The 14,443-nt window shown below is 43.3% G+C and overlaps 1 protein-coding gene and 1 long non-coding RNA gene across 4 annotated transcripts in view; both read right to left on the bottom strand.

The window, feature by feature from the left end:
- Positions 1 to 7,587: 7,587 nt before the first annotated feature.
- Positions 7,588 to 10,168, bottom strand: LOC129714718 (uncharacterized). Its single transcript, XR_008726385.1, has 2 exons — positions 8,822 to 10,168; positions 7,588 to 8,603 (listed from the first exon to the last, which is right to left on the bottom strand). It is a non-coding gene; the product is annotated as an uncharacterized LOC129714718 (long non-coding RNA).
- A 1,049-nt stretch (positions 10,169 to 11,217) lies between these two features.
- LOC129714716 (5'-AMP-activated protein kinase subunit gamma-1-like) overlaps positions 11,218 to 14,443 on the bottom strand; it is a 47,829-nt gene continuing 44,603 nt past the window's right edge. For all 3 annotated transcript variants that reach the window (XM_055664492.1, XM_055664490.1, XM_055664491.1), the window contains 2 exons: positions 13,627 to 13,720; positions 11,218 to 12,328 (listed from right to left, as the gene is read on the bottom strand). In XM_055664492.1, the coding sequence (XP_055520467.1) occupies positions 12,300 to 12,328; positions 13,627 to 13,720 (123 nt within the window). In that variant the 3' untranslated portion in view covers positions 11,218 to 12,299. The remainder of the gene's footprint in view (positions 12,329 to 13,626; positions 13,721 to 14,443) is intronic.

Below are 14,443 nucleotides of genomic sequence, written 5' to 3'. Positions count from 1 at the left end.
CAATAACCCGTGCCTGCCTTCTCCGCATATCCCTTGACTCCACCAGCCCCTAGAGATCCATCTAACTCTCTCTTAAATCCATCCAGTGATTTGGCCTCCACTGCCCTCTGTGGCAGGGAATTCCATAAATTCACAACTCTCTGGGTGAAAAGGTTTTTTTCTCACCTCAGTCTTAAATGACCTCCCCTTTATTCTAAGACTGCATGGCCCCTGGTTCTGGACTCACCCAACATTGGGAACGTTTTTTCCTGCAATTGGGAATATTTTTCCTGCAATCGAGGAAAAAAAACCCCCCAAAGAATGAGAAGGAAAGTGAGAGGGAAAGAAAGCATGTGTGAAAATGGAATCTGAGTGTGCGTTACAAATGTAGATCCCTCGGATTCCAATCGGTGTTAGGACCATTGTTTTTTTAGACTATATTAATGATCCAGACTTGGGATCATAAGTTGCTAAATTTGGGGAGGACACCAAATGACTGGAGGTAGGTGAACAGTGGCGTTCCCCAGGGACCGGTGTTTGGTCCAATGTTTGTGAAGGGCCTGTCCCACTTACGCGACCTTTACAGGCGACTGCCGGCACCCGGCGGCCAGAAAGACGCTAAGACTCTCTGGAGACCTCACACGACCATCTCCTATGGTCGTGGGAGGTTTCGAAAGAGTGATATAGCATCTTATGTAGATAAAAGTGCTGGAGAAACTCAGCGGGTGCAGCAGCATCTACGGAGCAAAGGGAATAGCATCTTTCTGGTCACCGCTGAATTTTCAACATGTCAAAACTTTTGGCGATCTATCACAGGTGCCAGCATTCGCCTGTAAAGGTCCCATAAGTGGGACAGGCCCTTTAGTCTGTATTAAAGACCCAGACTTGGGATGCAAACCACCACTGCTAAATCTTCGGTGCCACAAAACACGTCAGTATTGCCAACCGCGAAGAGGGCTGACTTCGCTGGAATTTAGAAGATTGAGGGGGGATCTTATAGAAACTTACAAAAACTAAATTCTTAAGGGGTTGGACAGGCTAGCTGCAGGAAGATTGTTCCCGATGTTGCGGAAGTCCAGTACAAGGGGTCACAGTTTAAGGATAAAGGGGAAATCCTTTAGGACCGAGATGAGAAAAACAGGGAGTGGTGTATCTGTGGAATTCTCTGCCACAGAAGGTAGTTGAGGCCACACAGTTCATTGGCTATATTTAAGAGGGAGTTAGATGTGGCCCTTGTGGCTAAAGGGATCAGGGGGTATGGAGAGAAGGCAGGGATGGGATACTGAGTTGGATGATCAGCCATGATCATATTGAATGGTGGTGCAGGCTCGAAGGGCCGAATGGCCTCTACTCCTGCACCTATTTTCTATGTTTCTATGTTTCACATTCAGCAGGATATAAACAAACTGGTGGCATGGGCAGATATTTGGCAGGTGAAACACAAGGCGACGCTGAACGAATGAAGAAAGACCAAATAGAATAAAGATATTAAAAGATCTGCAGGATACGAAGGGCAGTAAATAAGACATTTGCAACTCTGGGCTCCATCAATGGGAGGCGTTGAGTATAAAGGTAAGGAATTTAAGGTGTACTTTTGTAAAACACTGATCTGGGATATTGTGCCCAATCCTAGTCACCACATTGTAGGAAGGATGAGCCCGATGAGTCCATTCCGACCATCGATCACCCTTTTACACCAATTCTATATTATCCTATATTCTCATCCACTCCCTATACACTGGGGGCAATTTACAGCAGGCTAGTTAACCTACATCCCGCATGTCTTTGGGATGAGGGAGGAAACCGGAGCGCTGAGAGGAAGCCCATGCGGGGCAGGGAGAACATGCAAACTCCACACAGACAGGGGCGGAGGTCGGGATCTCTCGAGTTGCCCAGCAGCAGCTCTGCCCACTGCGCCACCGTGGTGTGCGTCACCAGACCACTGACAGATACTTACATGGATCTCCCAGGATAGGTGCCAAATTTACCCCAAAGGTTATAGCTCTCACGGTTCCTCATCCCAGAGTTCATTTCCTTCTTCCTTTGAATTATCACCTTCAGAAGAAAAATGCACAAATCAGAACAAGGCCATTGCCATCCTGCCTGAAGAACATTCGTCCCACACATATTAATTTAGTTCAAAGGTACGGCTCGGAAACAGCCATTCGGCCCCTCGAGTCCGTGCCGACCATCGATCACCCGTTCACACTAACTAGCTCTATGTTAATCCACTTTCTCATCCACTCCCGACACACTGGGGGGCAATTTACAAAGGGCTGATTAACCTACAAACCTGCATGTCTTTGGGATGAGGGAGGAAACCGGAGCACCCAGAGTAAACCCACGCGGTCACAGGGAGAACGTGCAAACTCCACACACACAGACAGCACCTGGTCTCTGGTGCTGTGAGGCAGCAGCACTACCAGCTGCGCCACTGTGCGCCATCATGATTACTACATGACAACTGTACTCTGATTAGTATTTTGAAATCGGTTGATTGAGGCAGTGCAGCGTAGGTTCACCAGATTGATCCCTGGGATGGTGGGACTGTCATATGAGGAAAGATTGAAAAGACTAGGCTTGTATTCACTGGAGTTTAGAAGGATGAGGGGGGGGGGGATCTTATAGATACATATAAAATTATAAAAGGACTGGACAAGCTAGATGCAGGAAAAATGTTCCCAATGTTGGGCGAGTCCAGAACCAGGGGCCACACAGTCTTAGAATAAAGGGGAGGTCATTTAAGACTGAGATGAGAAAAAACCTTTTCACCCAGAGAGTTGTGAATTTGTGGAATTCCCTGCCACAGAGGGCAGTGGAGGTCAAGTCACTGGATGGATTTAAGAGAGAGGTAGATAGAGCTCTAGGGGCTAGTGGAGTCAAGGGATATGGGGAGAAGGCAGGCACGGGTTATTGATAGGGGACGATCAGCCATGATCATATTGAATGGCGGTGCTGGCTCGAAGGGCCAAATGGCCTGCTCCTGCACCTATTTTCTATGTTTCTCTGAAATGTGTTTAAAGGCAGTGAAAACCTTTTTTATCCATTCTCTTTAGTGAGTGTTATCTTCCTCTACAATGAGGTGTGACACTCACAGTGATTTCCAGATGAAAATAAATGAAAAATGAATCATAGGAAAACAATGAAAACGCAAGCCATCACAATAGTTTGTATTCTTGGCGATAGGTTTCATGCTACTGCTAGATTTAGGTTGTGGCTTATTATTGTCGCGTATATCAAGGTACATTGAAAAGCTTCAAAAACAAAGTCGATTTACTATACATACAATTAGACGATCAAGTCAAACTCAGGTACATTAGGTGGAGCAAAGGGGTACAGAGTGCAGAATCTAGTTCTCAGCATTGTAGTGCATCAGTTCCACAGACAAAGTCCATTGTCTGCAATGGGGTAGAGATGAACCAGGCGGTACCTTAGCTGATGGATAGCCCGTTAAGAATCCTGACAACAGGCACTCGATAAACCTTGCAATTACTCCATTGGAACCCAGGGAGTACAAGTCCAAACAAATTCCTTTGGACTAACTCTGTACAAAACAAGGATTGCGATCGGCAACATGGCAATGGGAGATCTGCCGTAACATTCAGAAAACAGAAGTAGTATTCAGGAACTCACCAATTATTCAATGCTTAGTGCAGAGTTCCCAGTCTCCCTTGCCGAGTCAAATTCCTTGGTCTGTCTCAGGTGGTGTTCAGTTCTCAGTGTTGCTAGATTCTGAAATACCAGCGATTTATTAGGAAAATAAACTGCAATAAAGTCCTGTGTTTGCTTTGGTCCCCTGCGTTTAACTCCCCGAGCGAGATTGACATTATTGTAATTTAGCTGCTAAACCACAATAATTACAAACCAAGGCAGGCTGGTGTCAAAGGACTCTTTAGTGCTTGCACTCCCACCGAATTCTGCACATATTCCCCCTCATGTGGCAATAATGAACTGAAAGCTGGTCGCTAGCAGCGCTGATATCAGCACATTATTTGGGCCGTGTTGGCAGCACGTCTCTCTTTCTTTCTCCCCCTCGCTCTCTTTCTCTCTTCAATATTATTATCCTTGAATCACCGGTCTTGCAAACCAACTTTAGCTGCTCATTCAAAGCCGGGAGAAGCATGAATTAATCTTAGTGAAGCCCTGTCCCAAATACTATGCAGAGTTTATCACAGATAATGTTCACTCCCTCAATTCTGAAGTTCCCGTTCATTCTTACCATATTTGTTTAATGGGATTAAGTTGCAGGAAGCTGCACGTTGGGGAACATCTGTGGACGGGTTAACACACAAATGGAGATACATATAGATATTTGAAAACTCTTCTGCAGTGCACTGGTTTGTACTGAAGGGGGAACAAGATGGAGACTCCAAGAATTGCAGTCTGTCAAATATTCAGACCAGATTTTGACAAAATCCCTGAACTCCCCTTGTATTTTCTTTATCTGCTGACTTTTGTTGAGACTGCAGTGATGTTTCATTTCCAAATATTTAAATTTCTACAGATGCTCCCACCTTCTCTCCCAAACAATTGGAAGCAGCAAGGACATTTACTTGCAGCTGCTGGAAATAGGTACAAAAACAAGCAGTGGTTAATGTAATAACTAATTAAACCATGGCATCGACTCTTGCATCAACAATGGCGAGAAGCTAATGAAATCCATGAAATATTCATCATCATAAATAACATTCTGTGGGAGTTTTTTGTTTGACTGCGTTAGAGAGTCAAGGTAATTATTTGGTACAATATACAAAGCAGTAATAATGATGTTCTCAGGATCCAGCAATTATTGTTGGCGCTGAAGAGAGACACAAAATTCTGGAGGTCAGGCAGCTGCCTGGAGAAAAGGGTAACGTTTCAGGTCGAGACCCTTCTTCAGACCGAGAGTCAGGGGAGGAGTAAACTAGAGGTATGAAAAGGTACAACGAACAAATGAATGAAAGTTACAGAATACTATAGGACAAATCAAAGCCAGCATCCTATACTAACTGAAGCACGGATGGGAAAATAATCTAAGAATATTTATTTTAATTGTATTATGGTGGTGAGTTTTGTTTCGAATCATTTAGTTTGGTATATATTATTGTAAATAAATGAATACATTTTTGGTTTAAAAAAAAAAACTGAAGCATAACCTCTCTACCTTTCTTTTTAATCCCCCTCGCAGTAAACAATAACTAATTCCATCAGCTTTCCTAATTACTTGCAGTCTTCTTGCATTTTGCAAATGTCATGTCAGGAACACAGCATCAATTCACCCTCTGGTCCCTACTGTAATTACCCGATCTGGAATTGAATTCTGTGTTATATTCATGGATATGTGCCTCTCCATGAATGTCACAACACTGTATAATCAGTGCCCCATCACAATTATCAACTTATGGAGAGTCCCATTACAAACTTTGGTCCTCAGCTCAAAACCTGGTTGCAAAGGAACGTGCTGCTTGGAAATAAATTAAAACATCAAATTGGAAGCATTTGATTTTGACTCTAATTCGAAAATATTGAACTGAGACAGAGGTAGAATGGAATTCCTGAAAGGAATATTAATGTCGAGAGACAGACTGACTGGCTGGGCTAAAACACCACCGAGTGTGAATGGGCTTTGCGGAGATTAGCAGACACCAGCTCAGCACATACCGAGTAGACACGCCATCAGCATGGCTCAGGGATTATTCCCACAACCATTAGCTCACTCATTAACCACTGTACCAGAGTGACACTAAACCAACAACAGAATTTGTGATATGAAAGAAAAATGGGTTTTCCATTTGCTGGTATCACCTTTTGTCTTTGCGTGAATGACAAAAGAGTACAGCTACATTTTTGGGAAGTCTTATGTATGTAAACTTCTCAACAGGGCATAATAGGCAGTGTAACAAAATGTAGGAATGTATTACAATAGTAGTGATTCAAGGTGGAATTATAGGCTGACATGACATTGGTATGCAGAGTTAAATCAGCCAAAAGCATAGTTTAGTTTAGGTTAGAGATACAGCATGGAAACAGGGCCCACTGCCCACCGAGCCATCTGCCCAGTATCACTCGTTCCAATAGTTCTACATTGTACCACTTTCGCATCCACTCCTGACACACAAGGGCCATTAACCGACAAAGCTGCAACGTCTTTGGGACGTGGGAAGAAACCGGAGCACCAGGAGAACGTGCAACCCGGAGAACGAGGTTCTCACAGAGAGTGGTGAGTCTGTGGCAATTTAGAACGGAGACGAGGAAACACTTTTTCTCACAGAGAGCTGTGAGTCTGTGGAATTCTCTGCCTCAGAGGGCGGTGGAGGCAGGTTCTCTTGATGCTTTCAAGAGAGAACTAGATAGGGCTCTTAAGGATAGCGGAGTCAGGGGCTATGGGGAGAAGGCAGGAACGGGGTACTGATTGGGGATGATCAACCATGATCACATTGAATGGCGGTGCTGGCTCGAAGGGCCGAATGGCCTACTCCTGCACCTATTGTCTATCTCCACACAAGGTCAGGATCAATCCCAGATCTCTGGCGCTGTGAGGCAGCTGCTCTAACAGGCCATTTGGCCCACCGAGACCGTGCCGACCACTATCCCACACACACACACACACTAGGGACAATTTACATTTATACCAAGCCAATTGGTATCCCAGCATGTGCATTGCATCGCTGAGCAACAAACCTCAGTTCATTTCAAATACATTTGAAAGAATTTACAAGGTTACGGGGGATGGCAGGGCATCAGGACAAGATGGATTGCTCTTACATGGAACCTGTAGACTCATCGAGACAAATTGGCTCCTTTCAACCATTTGCGATAACAGAAGAATTGCTTTAATGCTGCTCATTCTCACAAAATATCAAACTTTATGAGCATGTTCTGACATCTTTGTGAGTAGTTTGCAGTGGGGGTAGTTTAGTTTTGTTTCGTTAAGAGATACAGCGCGGAAACTGGCACTTTGGCCCAGAGTCCGACCAGCAATCCCCACACTCTAACACACACACACACACACTAGATACAATTTGACATTTATAGAAGCCAATTGACCTACAAACCTGTACGTCTTTGGAGTGTGGGAGGAAACCGAAGATCTCAGAGAAAACCCACGAGGTCATGTGGAGAACGGACAAACTCCGTACAGACAGCACTCGGGTCTCTGGCGCTGTAAGGCAGCAACTCCACTGCTGCTCCACCATGCAGACTCTTGCATATTGTCTCAGTGGAGTATTTCTATACAGTGGCGGACTGGCCAGGGTGTCAGCTTGCCCGATGGCAAGTGGGCCCCTGATGAAGTGATAGCAAGTGATGGCAAGTGGGCCCCTGTTAAATGATAGCATTGTAGTTGGGGGTAGGCCCCCTTTGTCTCCTGGCAACCAATATTTTTAGCCTGTTTCTATACACTTTGTACTTAATCTAGGATGGTGCTTATGTCTCGTCATACTTTGCTGAACTGTATGCAAAATATTTTTTTTACTGCATCTTGACAATAAAGAACTATCGATAGCACCTGAAAGCTATTCTCAGTACCTCATTTATATTGGTCTAAATTATAAGAACCTCAAGCAAAAGTGGTTCACATTATTAACTGAGCATGCAGCAGTTAAATCAGAATCTTTGACGCTAAGAGACACATGTTTCAATGCATTTTATTATGGTTTTAAGGATATTACAATTAATATCTCTTTAAATGAAATTTCAAATCTTCACAACTAAATGGCAAAGGAGAATAAACATTTCCACGAAAGAAAGGTTTGGACTACAGTTGGAATAAATATGATTTTGATTCTGTGAGGAAATAACTGCTGCACTTTAAGTTCACATTGATTTCACGGAAATTAAAAAAAACTAAACAAAATTCAGTATTACATTAATGAGAAAAACACATTCAATTTCATACAAAACCACTGAGCGAATCACAAAAGAAAAACGTTCTTAAAACAGAAAATAAAACTCATACGTCAATGAATACGATGCAATGAATAAATGGCACATTGTTGGCAAGTTAGCTCTTGACACAATTCTACAGCAAAAATACATGGAGAAAATACTGGGTACGCTCAGCAGGTCAGGCAGCATCTATGGAGAAAGTGTTAACTGTTTCTCTCACTATTGATGCTGCCAGACCTGCCCAGCATTACCAGCAGCTGCAGTTTTTTCCTTGCTTTTCACAAGGATAGAGGGAAGTCGATTCTTATGTTTACGAGATTTCATTTTCGTGGTGAAGACAGAGCATTGCATTATACTCGAGCAAAACAGAAAGTGCTGGGGGAACTCAGCGGGTCAGGCAGCAACCATGCAGGGAATGAATAGGCGACGTTTTGGGTCGAGGTCCTTTCTTCAGACTTGTCAAATCCGAGTCCTGACCCAAAACATCGCCTGTTCATTCCTTCAAAACATGCTGCCCGACCTGCTGAGTTCCTCCAGCACTTTGTGTTTTACTCAACATTCCCGCATCTGCAGTTTCTTGTGTCTCCATTGTATTTTGCTTTTCCTTCAAACTTTGCCGTTACATTTCAGGGTCCAATGTTGTTGTTCTGGCTCCATGTTGGGGGCCATGATGTTTGGCAATGTCAACACATTCACTCACAAGTCATCTCATTTAACTATTGATCCATCGTCAAGCCCCCTCCATGGTGCTTATGCCCCTGTCCCACTTAGGAAACCTGAACGGAAACCTAAACTGGAGACTTTGCGCCCCACCCAAAGTTTCCGTGCAGTTCCAGGAGGTTGCAGGTAGTGGAAGCAGGTAGGGAGACTGACAAAAACCTCCGGGAACCGCACGGAAACCTTGGGTGTGGCGCAAAGTCTCCAGAGGTTTCCGTTCAGGTTTCCTAAATGGGACAGGGGCATTACTGCAGCCAACCAGTGTGCCAATCTCATCCCACTTGTAGGCCAAAATAACATTCTCTGCAGACACTAATGCCGCAGGAGACACTGATCCTGCATTGAAAAGGTGAATAATAAGGGAGCACAGGTTTATGGAGGTGCACAGAAATGCTCCTGGTTTGGAAACACTGATTTTCCCCAGATACATTCGTCCAGTTCACTTCTTGCAATGCAATGTTTGTACCATCGCCCGGTGGGGTATCGCCTCAACGCAGAGGGAGAAGAGGAGGGAAGAGACTGCAGCCCTAAGATTTTTGCCTCCACCACAGTGAGGAGATACTTGGAGGACTCACTGTGGTGGATGTTAATTTGTGTTTATTATTGTATCATTGTATGTATGACTGCAGGCACGAAATTTCGTTCAGACCGTAAAGTCTGAATGACAATAAAGGTAATTCTAATTTTAATTCTAATTCAATCTCTTGCATCTTTTCTGGAAAAAATTCCAATTCCATGGAAAAAAAAAAACCCTATTATGATACTATGATTTGGTAATGCACCACAAAGATCTGGATGTGAAATGCGATCTTAAATGTCACAAATAAGATGCTACAAATTCTTAATGGAAGGTCATCAACCCGTAACAACGTTCCCGTATTTTCTCTCTCTCTCTCTCTCTCTCCACAGATGCTGCTCGGCCAGTGGGCTTTTTCCACCATTTTAATTCTGTACAGTTTTGCACCGAGATTTACACAATATTCTATTCTTCAACTGAACTATTGAAATGACAAACATTATTTTTCACTGCATTGTCCACAGAAATGCTGCTGGCGATCATCCAGTGTGGTTTCAGCTGTAAGAAAATTTGTTGCAAGCACGTTTCATGATTAAGTGGTGTGGGTTACGCACAGTCTGCTCAGGTTTAAGAACAAGGGAGTGTATTCTTCATCCAAAACATTTCAGCAACTTCTTTATAAATATATGACCTGATCATTTTAAAAACCCTCATGAATCTAACCTAATTCCCAACTCAGTTAAATCCATTATCGGAGTAGGGAAGGAGGCATAAGCCCCAGGGCTTTCAGTTCTGATCAATATCCAAGGCCCACAGTTGGGAGAACTCATGCTATGCATGTTGAGTAAAACACAAAGTGCTGGAGGAACTCAGCTGGTCAGGCAGCATCTGTGGAGGGAAACAGGTGAATGCTGACAGGGTAGAGAATCAACCTCACCATGATGTTATGCACAAAAGAAAGACTATTTAGGTGAAGTTCTGATGGACTTTGCGCTGTGGAAAGAAGGGCTGTGCACCACCACATAGAGAGGGGAGTGGGAGCAAGGAAACAAGAACATGTGGGCTACGATTCCTTCGGTTTCTTTCCACTTTGAGTTCTCTTGTTCTTTGCTCTTTTCCAGTTCTGAATACAGGTCACAGGTGTGGAACATTAAACTAATTTCTCTTTCCACAGATGCTGTCTGACCTGATGAGTGTCTCCACCACTTTCGGTTTTTGTTTCAGGTTTCCTGCATCTGCATATTTTTGAATTTTCATCTTCATTATACACTACTGCACCTTTTTGTTCAGCCAATTACCTCATGAAAGTTTATATTCGAAGTTCATGCAATTTACTGGAGTCATATTTGCTGAGTCTACGACTGAAATGGCAGATTTAAAAAAAAAACATTAAATGACAATCCACTTAGAGCCCTGAAGCTATCTTCATCCAAATCCACTCGAAAGCTCCTCGCCTGAAAATCAGACTGTGCAGCAGAAACTTAACCTCTTGTTCAAGACACACACTGATAATTTTCTCTGCCAGAGTTTGGTTCGCAAAACTTGGGCACATCTTTTACCAGTTAATTTCCGTAACAGTAGTTGTGACCAGCTTTGAATACTGGAGCTTTCGTGCTAGAATGGCCAGCTCCCAGCTATTAACCATTAATCTGCAAACTGCCAGTTATTTAGAAGGAAAGTAAATCAGCAAGGTACACTGCCACACACGTTGCAAGCAAGTAAATTAAAAACCGTGTAGTGTAAGGTCCCCTCTGGATTTGAACTCTGATCAATGCAAAGTTTAAAGTATGTAACACGTTACAACTTTGATATCTTTCGACAAGTAACACTTCACACAGAGTGGTGGGTGTATGGAACAAGCTGCCAGAGGAGGTAGTTGAGGCAGACACAATAGCGACATTTCAAAATCATTTGGATAGGTAAAGTTTGGAGGGATTATGAGCCAAACACAGGCAGGTGGGACGTGTAGATGGGGCAGCCCGATCAGCATGGGCTAGTAGCGCCGAAGGGCCTGTTTCTGTGCAATATGACATAATTCCCAACTTAGACTTTAGCATTCAAGGAGTTGAGACAGCTAAACAATCTCCCCTCGGACTTGGTCTTGATGATAGAAATTAAAAAAAATTCTGACACTCAAATCCATGAACATCAAAATTATATTGTAAAAATGAACCACAAAATATAGTCAAGCACAGAACCTGTAATCACCTTTTCCCCCATTGTTAAAAATATACAATTTGCTGTTTAAATACTGAGAATCAGTTAAATATATTTATCCTTTTTTTAAATTGATGATGGGTTGTTGTTTGAAGATTTTGAAAAGTTAAAATCATTCCCACTCCACCTTCCAAACCTGGACCATTTATGGACGAGACCATCCAAAACTCATCAAATGTCAAGTGACATCGCTGCACAAGTTCAAAGAGAGTTCCATGTTATTTGATAACGTTCAAACAATGGGAACGTTCTGCTTCATCTTAAATTTGCAACTTGGTCTCGGAGGCTCCAGAAATGGGCAGATTATATTCACGTCATTTGTATCAACCAAGTTTCGACCAGGAGTGCAAAGACAGTGCAAGTCTACTTGCAGTGTTTTGGTGCGGGTAACACCACATTTAGTTATGTGGGAAATGGTACATCAAAAATATATATTTTTGAAAAAAATGCAGTCTAATAATTTGGGTGGTGGATTTACTCAAAATCATAATCAAAGAGGACACGATTTATTAAACAGTATTCATATATTCTGTCATTGATAAATTGTTTGCATTGGCCAGCCTCTTTCGCATGCCTATGAATAATAAAAGAATCATGTCACCGTATCAAACTGGGGTTACAATAAATGCATTATTATAGTCTATACAGCACATATAAATCAAACACAAAACCAAGTATAAAACAAAGTAACATTTAGATAACGAAATGATCAGGCAGCTAAAACACTCCTAGAAGCTCCCTACCTTTGCAGAATGGGATAATTAAATGAACTAAAGACTTAGTTCCTTTGACCTGACCCGCAGTATCATTTTGGTGGATAAAGTGAACGGCTTTAAGCAGGGAGGTGTAGCAAAGTAAAATCAGAATGGGAATTGTGAGCAGTTGCAAGCATCTTCCTCTATATAATGGGTCAGCTGGTGAAAAACCGTGGGTACAAGATTTCCGGGCTGGTGAGGTCTCTACGTGGAGAAAACGTCACTGGTGTACTTTGTCCACACATCTCTTACTGTTCAGATTCAGATGATAGATCACCTGAGGATAAAATAACAATTGTTACTTTGCGCTATAACAATGTGCACACAAAGCATACTTAGTTTAGTTTAGGGATACAGCGTGGAAACAGGCCCTATGTCCCACCAAGTCTGCACCGACCAGCGATCACCCTGCACACTAGCACTATCCTACACACACACACACACACTAGGGACAACTTACAATCTTTACCGAAGCCAATTAACCTACAAACCTGAATGTCTTTGGAGTGTGGGAGGAAACCAGAGCACCCGGAGAAAACCCAGGGGGTCACGGGGAGAACTTACAAACTCTCCATAGCCAGCGCCCGTGGTCAGGATTGAACCAGGGTCTCTGGCGCTGTAATGCAGCAACTCCACCCCTGCGCCACCGTGCCGCCCCGGGTGATCTTATTCTGGAATCACTGAGCCTTAATAATGAAAATTATGAAATATAAGGCAGTAGGGAAAAAAGAGACACATTTGAAGCCCAAGGCAAACAAATCCTAGCTTTCAAAAGTCATTCCAAGCAATCAGTAGCTGGATAAAACCGCTGGCCATACTCCTTTGCAAGGGCGAGTTCTCTCACTATGATCGCAGTTTATGGGCTAACTTTTAAGTGGTTCTCTAGTTCCCGAGTGAAATCACGTTCTCACCAATTTGGCTCACTAAATGCAAACAGTGTTCACTGATTCACCACTCGCATTTTATCCAATGTGTACTGGTTGGGGCTGATACTGCACCATGCATATAGGTCAATAGACAATAGGTGCAGGAGTAGGCCATTCGGCCCTTCGAGCCAGAACCGCCATTCAATGTGATCATGGCTGATCATCCACAATCAGTACCCTTGCCTTCTCCCCATATCCCCTGACTCCCCTATTTTTAAGAGCCCTTTCTTGAAAGCATCTCGAGAACCTGCCTCCACCGCCCTCTGAGGCAGAGAATTCCACAGACTCACAACTCTCTGTGAGAAAAAGTGTTTCCTCATCTCCGTTCTAAATGGCTTACTCCTTATTCTTAAACTGTGGCCCCTGGTTCTGGACTCCCCCAACGTTGGGAACATGTTTCGTGCCTCTAGCGTGTCCAAACCCTTAACAATCTTATATGTTTCAATAAGATCTCCTCTCATCCTTCTAAACTCCATAGTGTACAAGCCCAGCTGCTCCATTCTCTCAGCATATGACAGTCCCGCCATCCCGGGAATTAACCTTGTAAACCGACGCTGGGCTCCCTCAATAGCAAGAATGTCCTTCCTCAAACTAGGTCACAGGTGGAAATAGAATCTAAGAGGTAGAAAGGTGGACATTGTGTACTTGCCTCCCCCGGTTAATACCAGAGCCTGTAGAATATCAGAGAGCGAGACAATCCCATTCACTACATCATTGTCGTCAACCACAACTAACCGATGAACCTAGAGAGAGGAAAACACTTGGTCAATAACACATTGTTGTCGAAAATCAATGAAATGGACATGGTAACAGTCTATGTTGTGAAAGATTAAAGGTTTACTGGCCCTTGGCAGCAATTATTTTAAAAAAATCCCAGTTTTAACACATCACGATCTGTTCCATGTTCTATAAAGACTAGAGGGCATAGCTTTAAGATGAGTGGGGCAAAGTTTAAAGGGGATGTGCGGGGCAAGTTTTTTTTTTTTTAAACAGTGGTGGGTGCCAGGGATGGTGGTGGAGGCAGGATATAGTAGTGGCATTTATGAGGCTTTTATACAGGTACATGGATATGCAGGGAATGGAGGGATATGGATCATGTGCAGGCAGAGGAGATTAGTTTAACTTGGCATCATGTTCCCCATGAACATTGTGAGCCAAAAAGCCTGTTCTGTGCTGTACTCTTCCTGCTCTAGACACTAACTTTCCTGCCTGTCCCTTCAACAAGACAGTCATTCATTCCAGTACTTGGATAGAGTGGATATGGAGAGGATGTTTCCACTAGTAGGAGAGTCTGGGACTGGAGGTCATAGCCTCAGAATTAAAGGATGTTCCTTTAGGAAGGAGATGAGGAGGAATTTCTTTAGTCAGAGGGTTGTGAATGTGGAATTCTTTGTCACGGAAGGCTGTGGAGGCCAAGTCAATGGATATTTTAAAGGCAGAGATAGATTCTTGATTAGTACGGGGTC

The sequence above is a fragment of the Leucoraja erinacea genome, chromosome 40, assembly GCF_028641065.1.
Source record: "Leucoraja erinacea ecotype New England chromosome 40, Leri_hhj_1, whole genome shotgun sequence".
NCBI lineage: Eukaryota > Metazoa > Chordata > Chondrichthyes > Rajiformes > Rajidae > Leucoraja > Leucoraja erinaceus.
The sequence above is the reverse complement of the archived record's forward strand: the minus strand, read 5'-3'. Positions and strand labels throughout refer to the sequence as shown.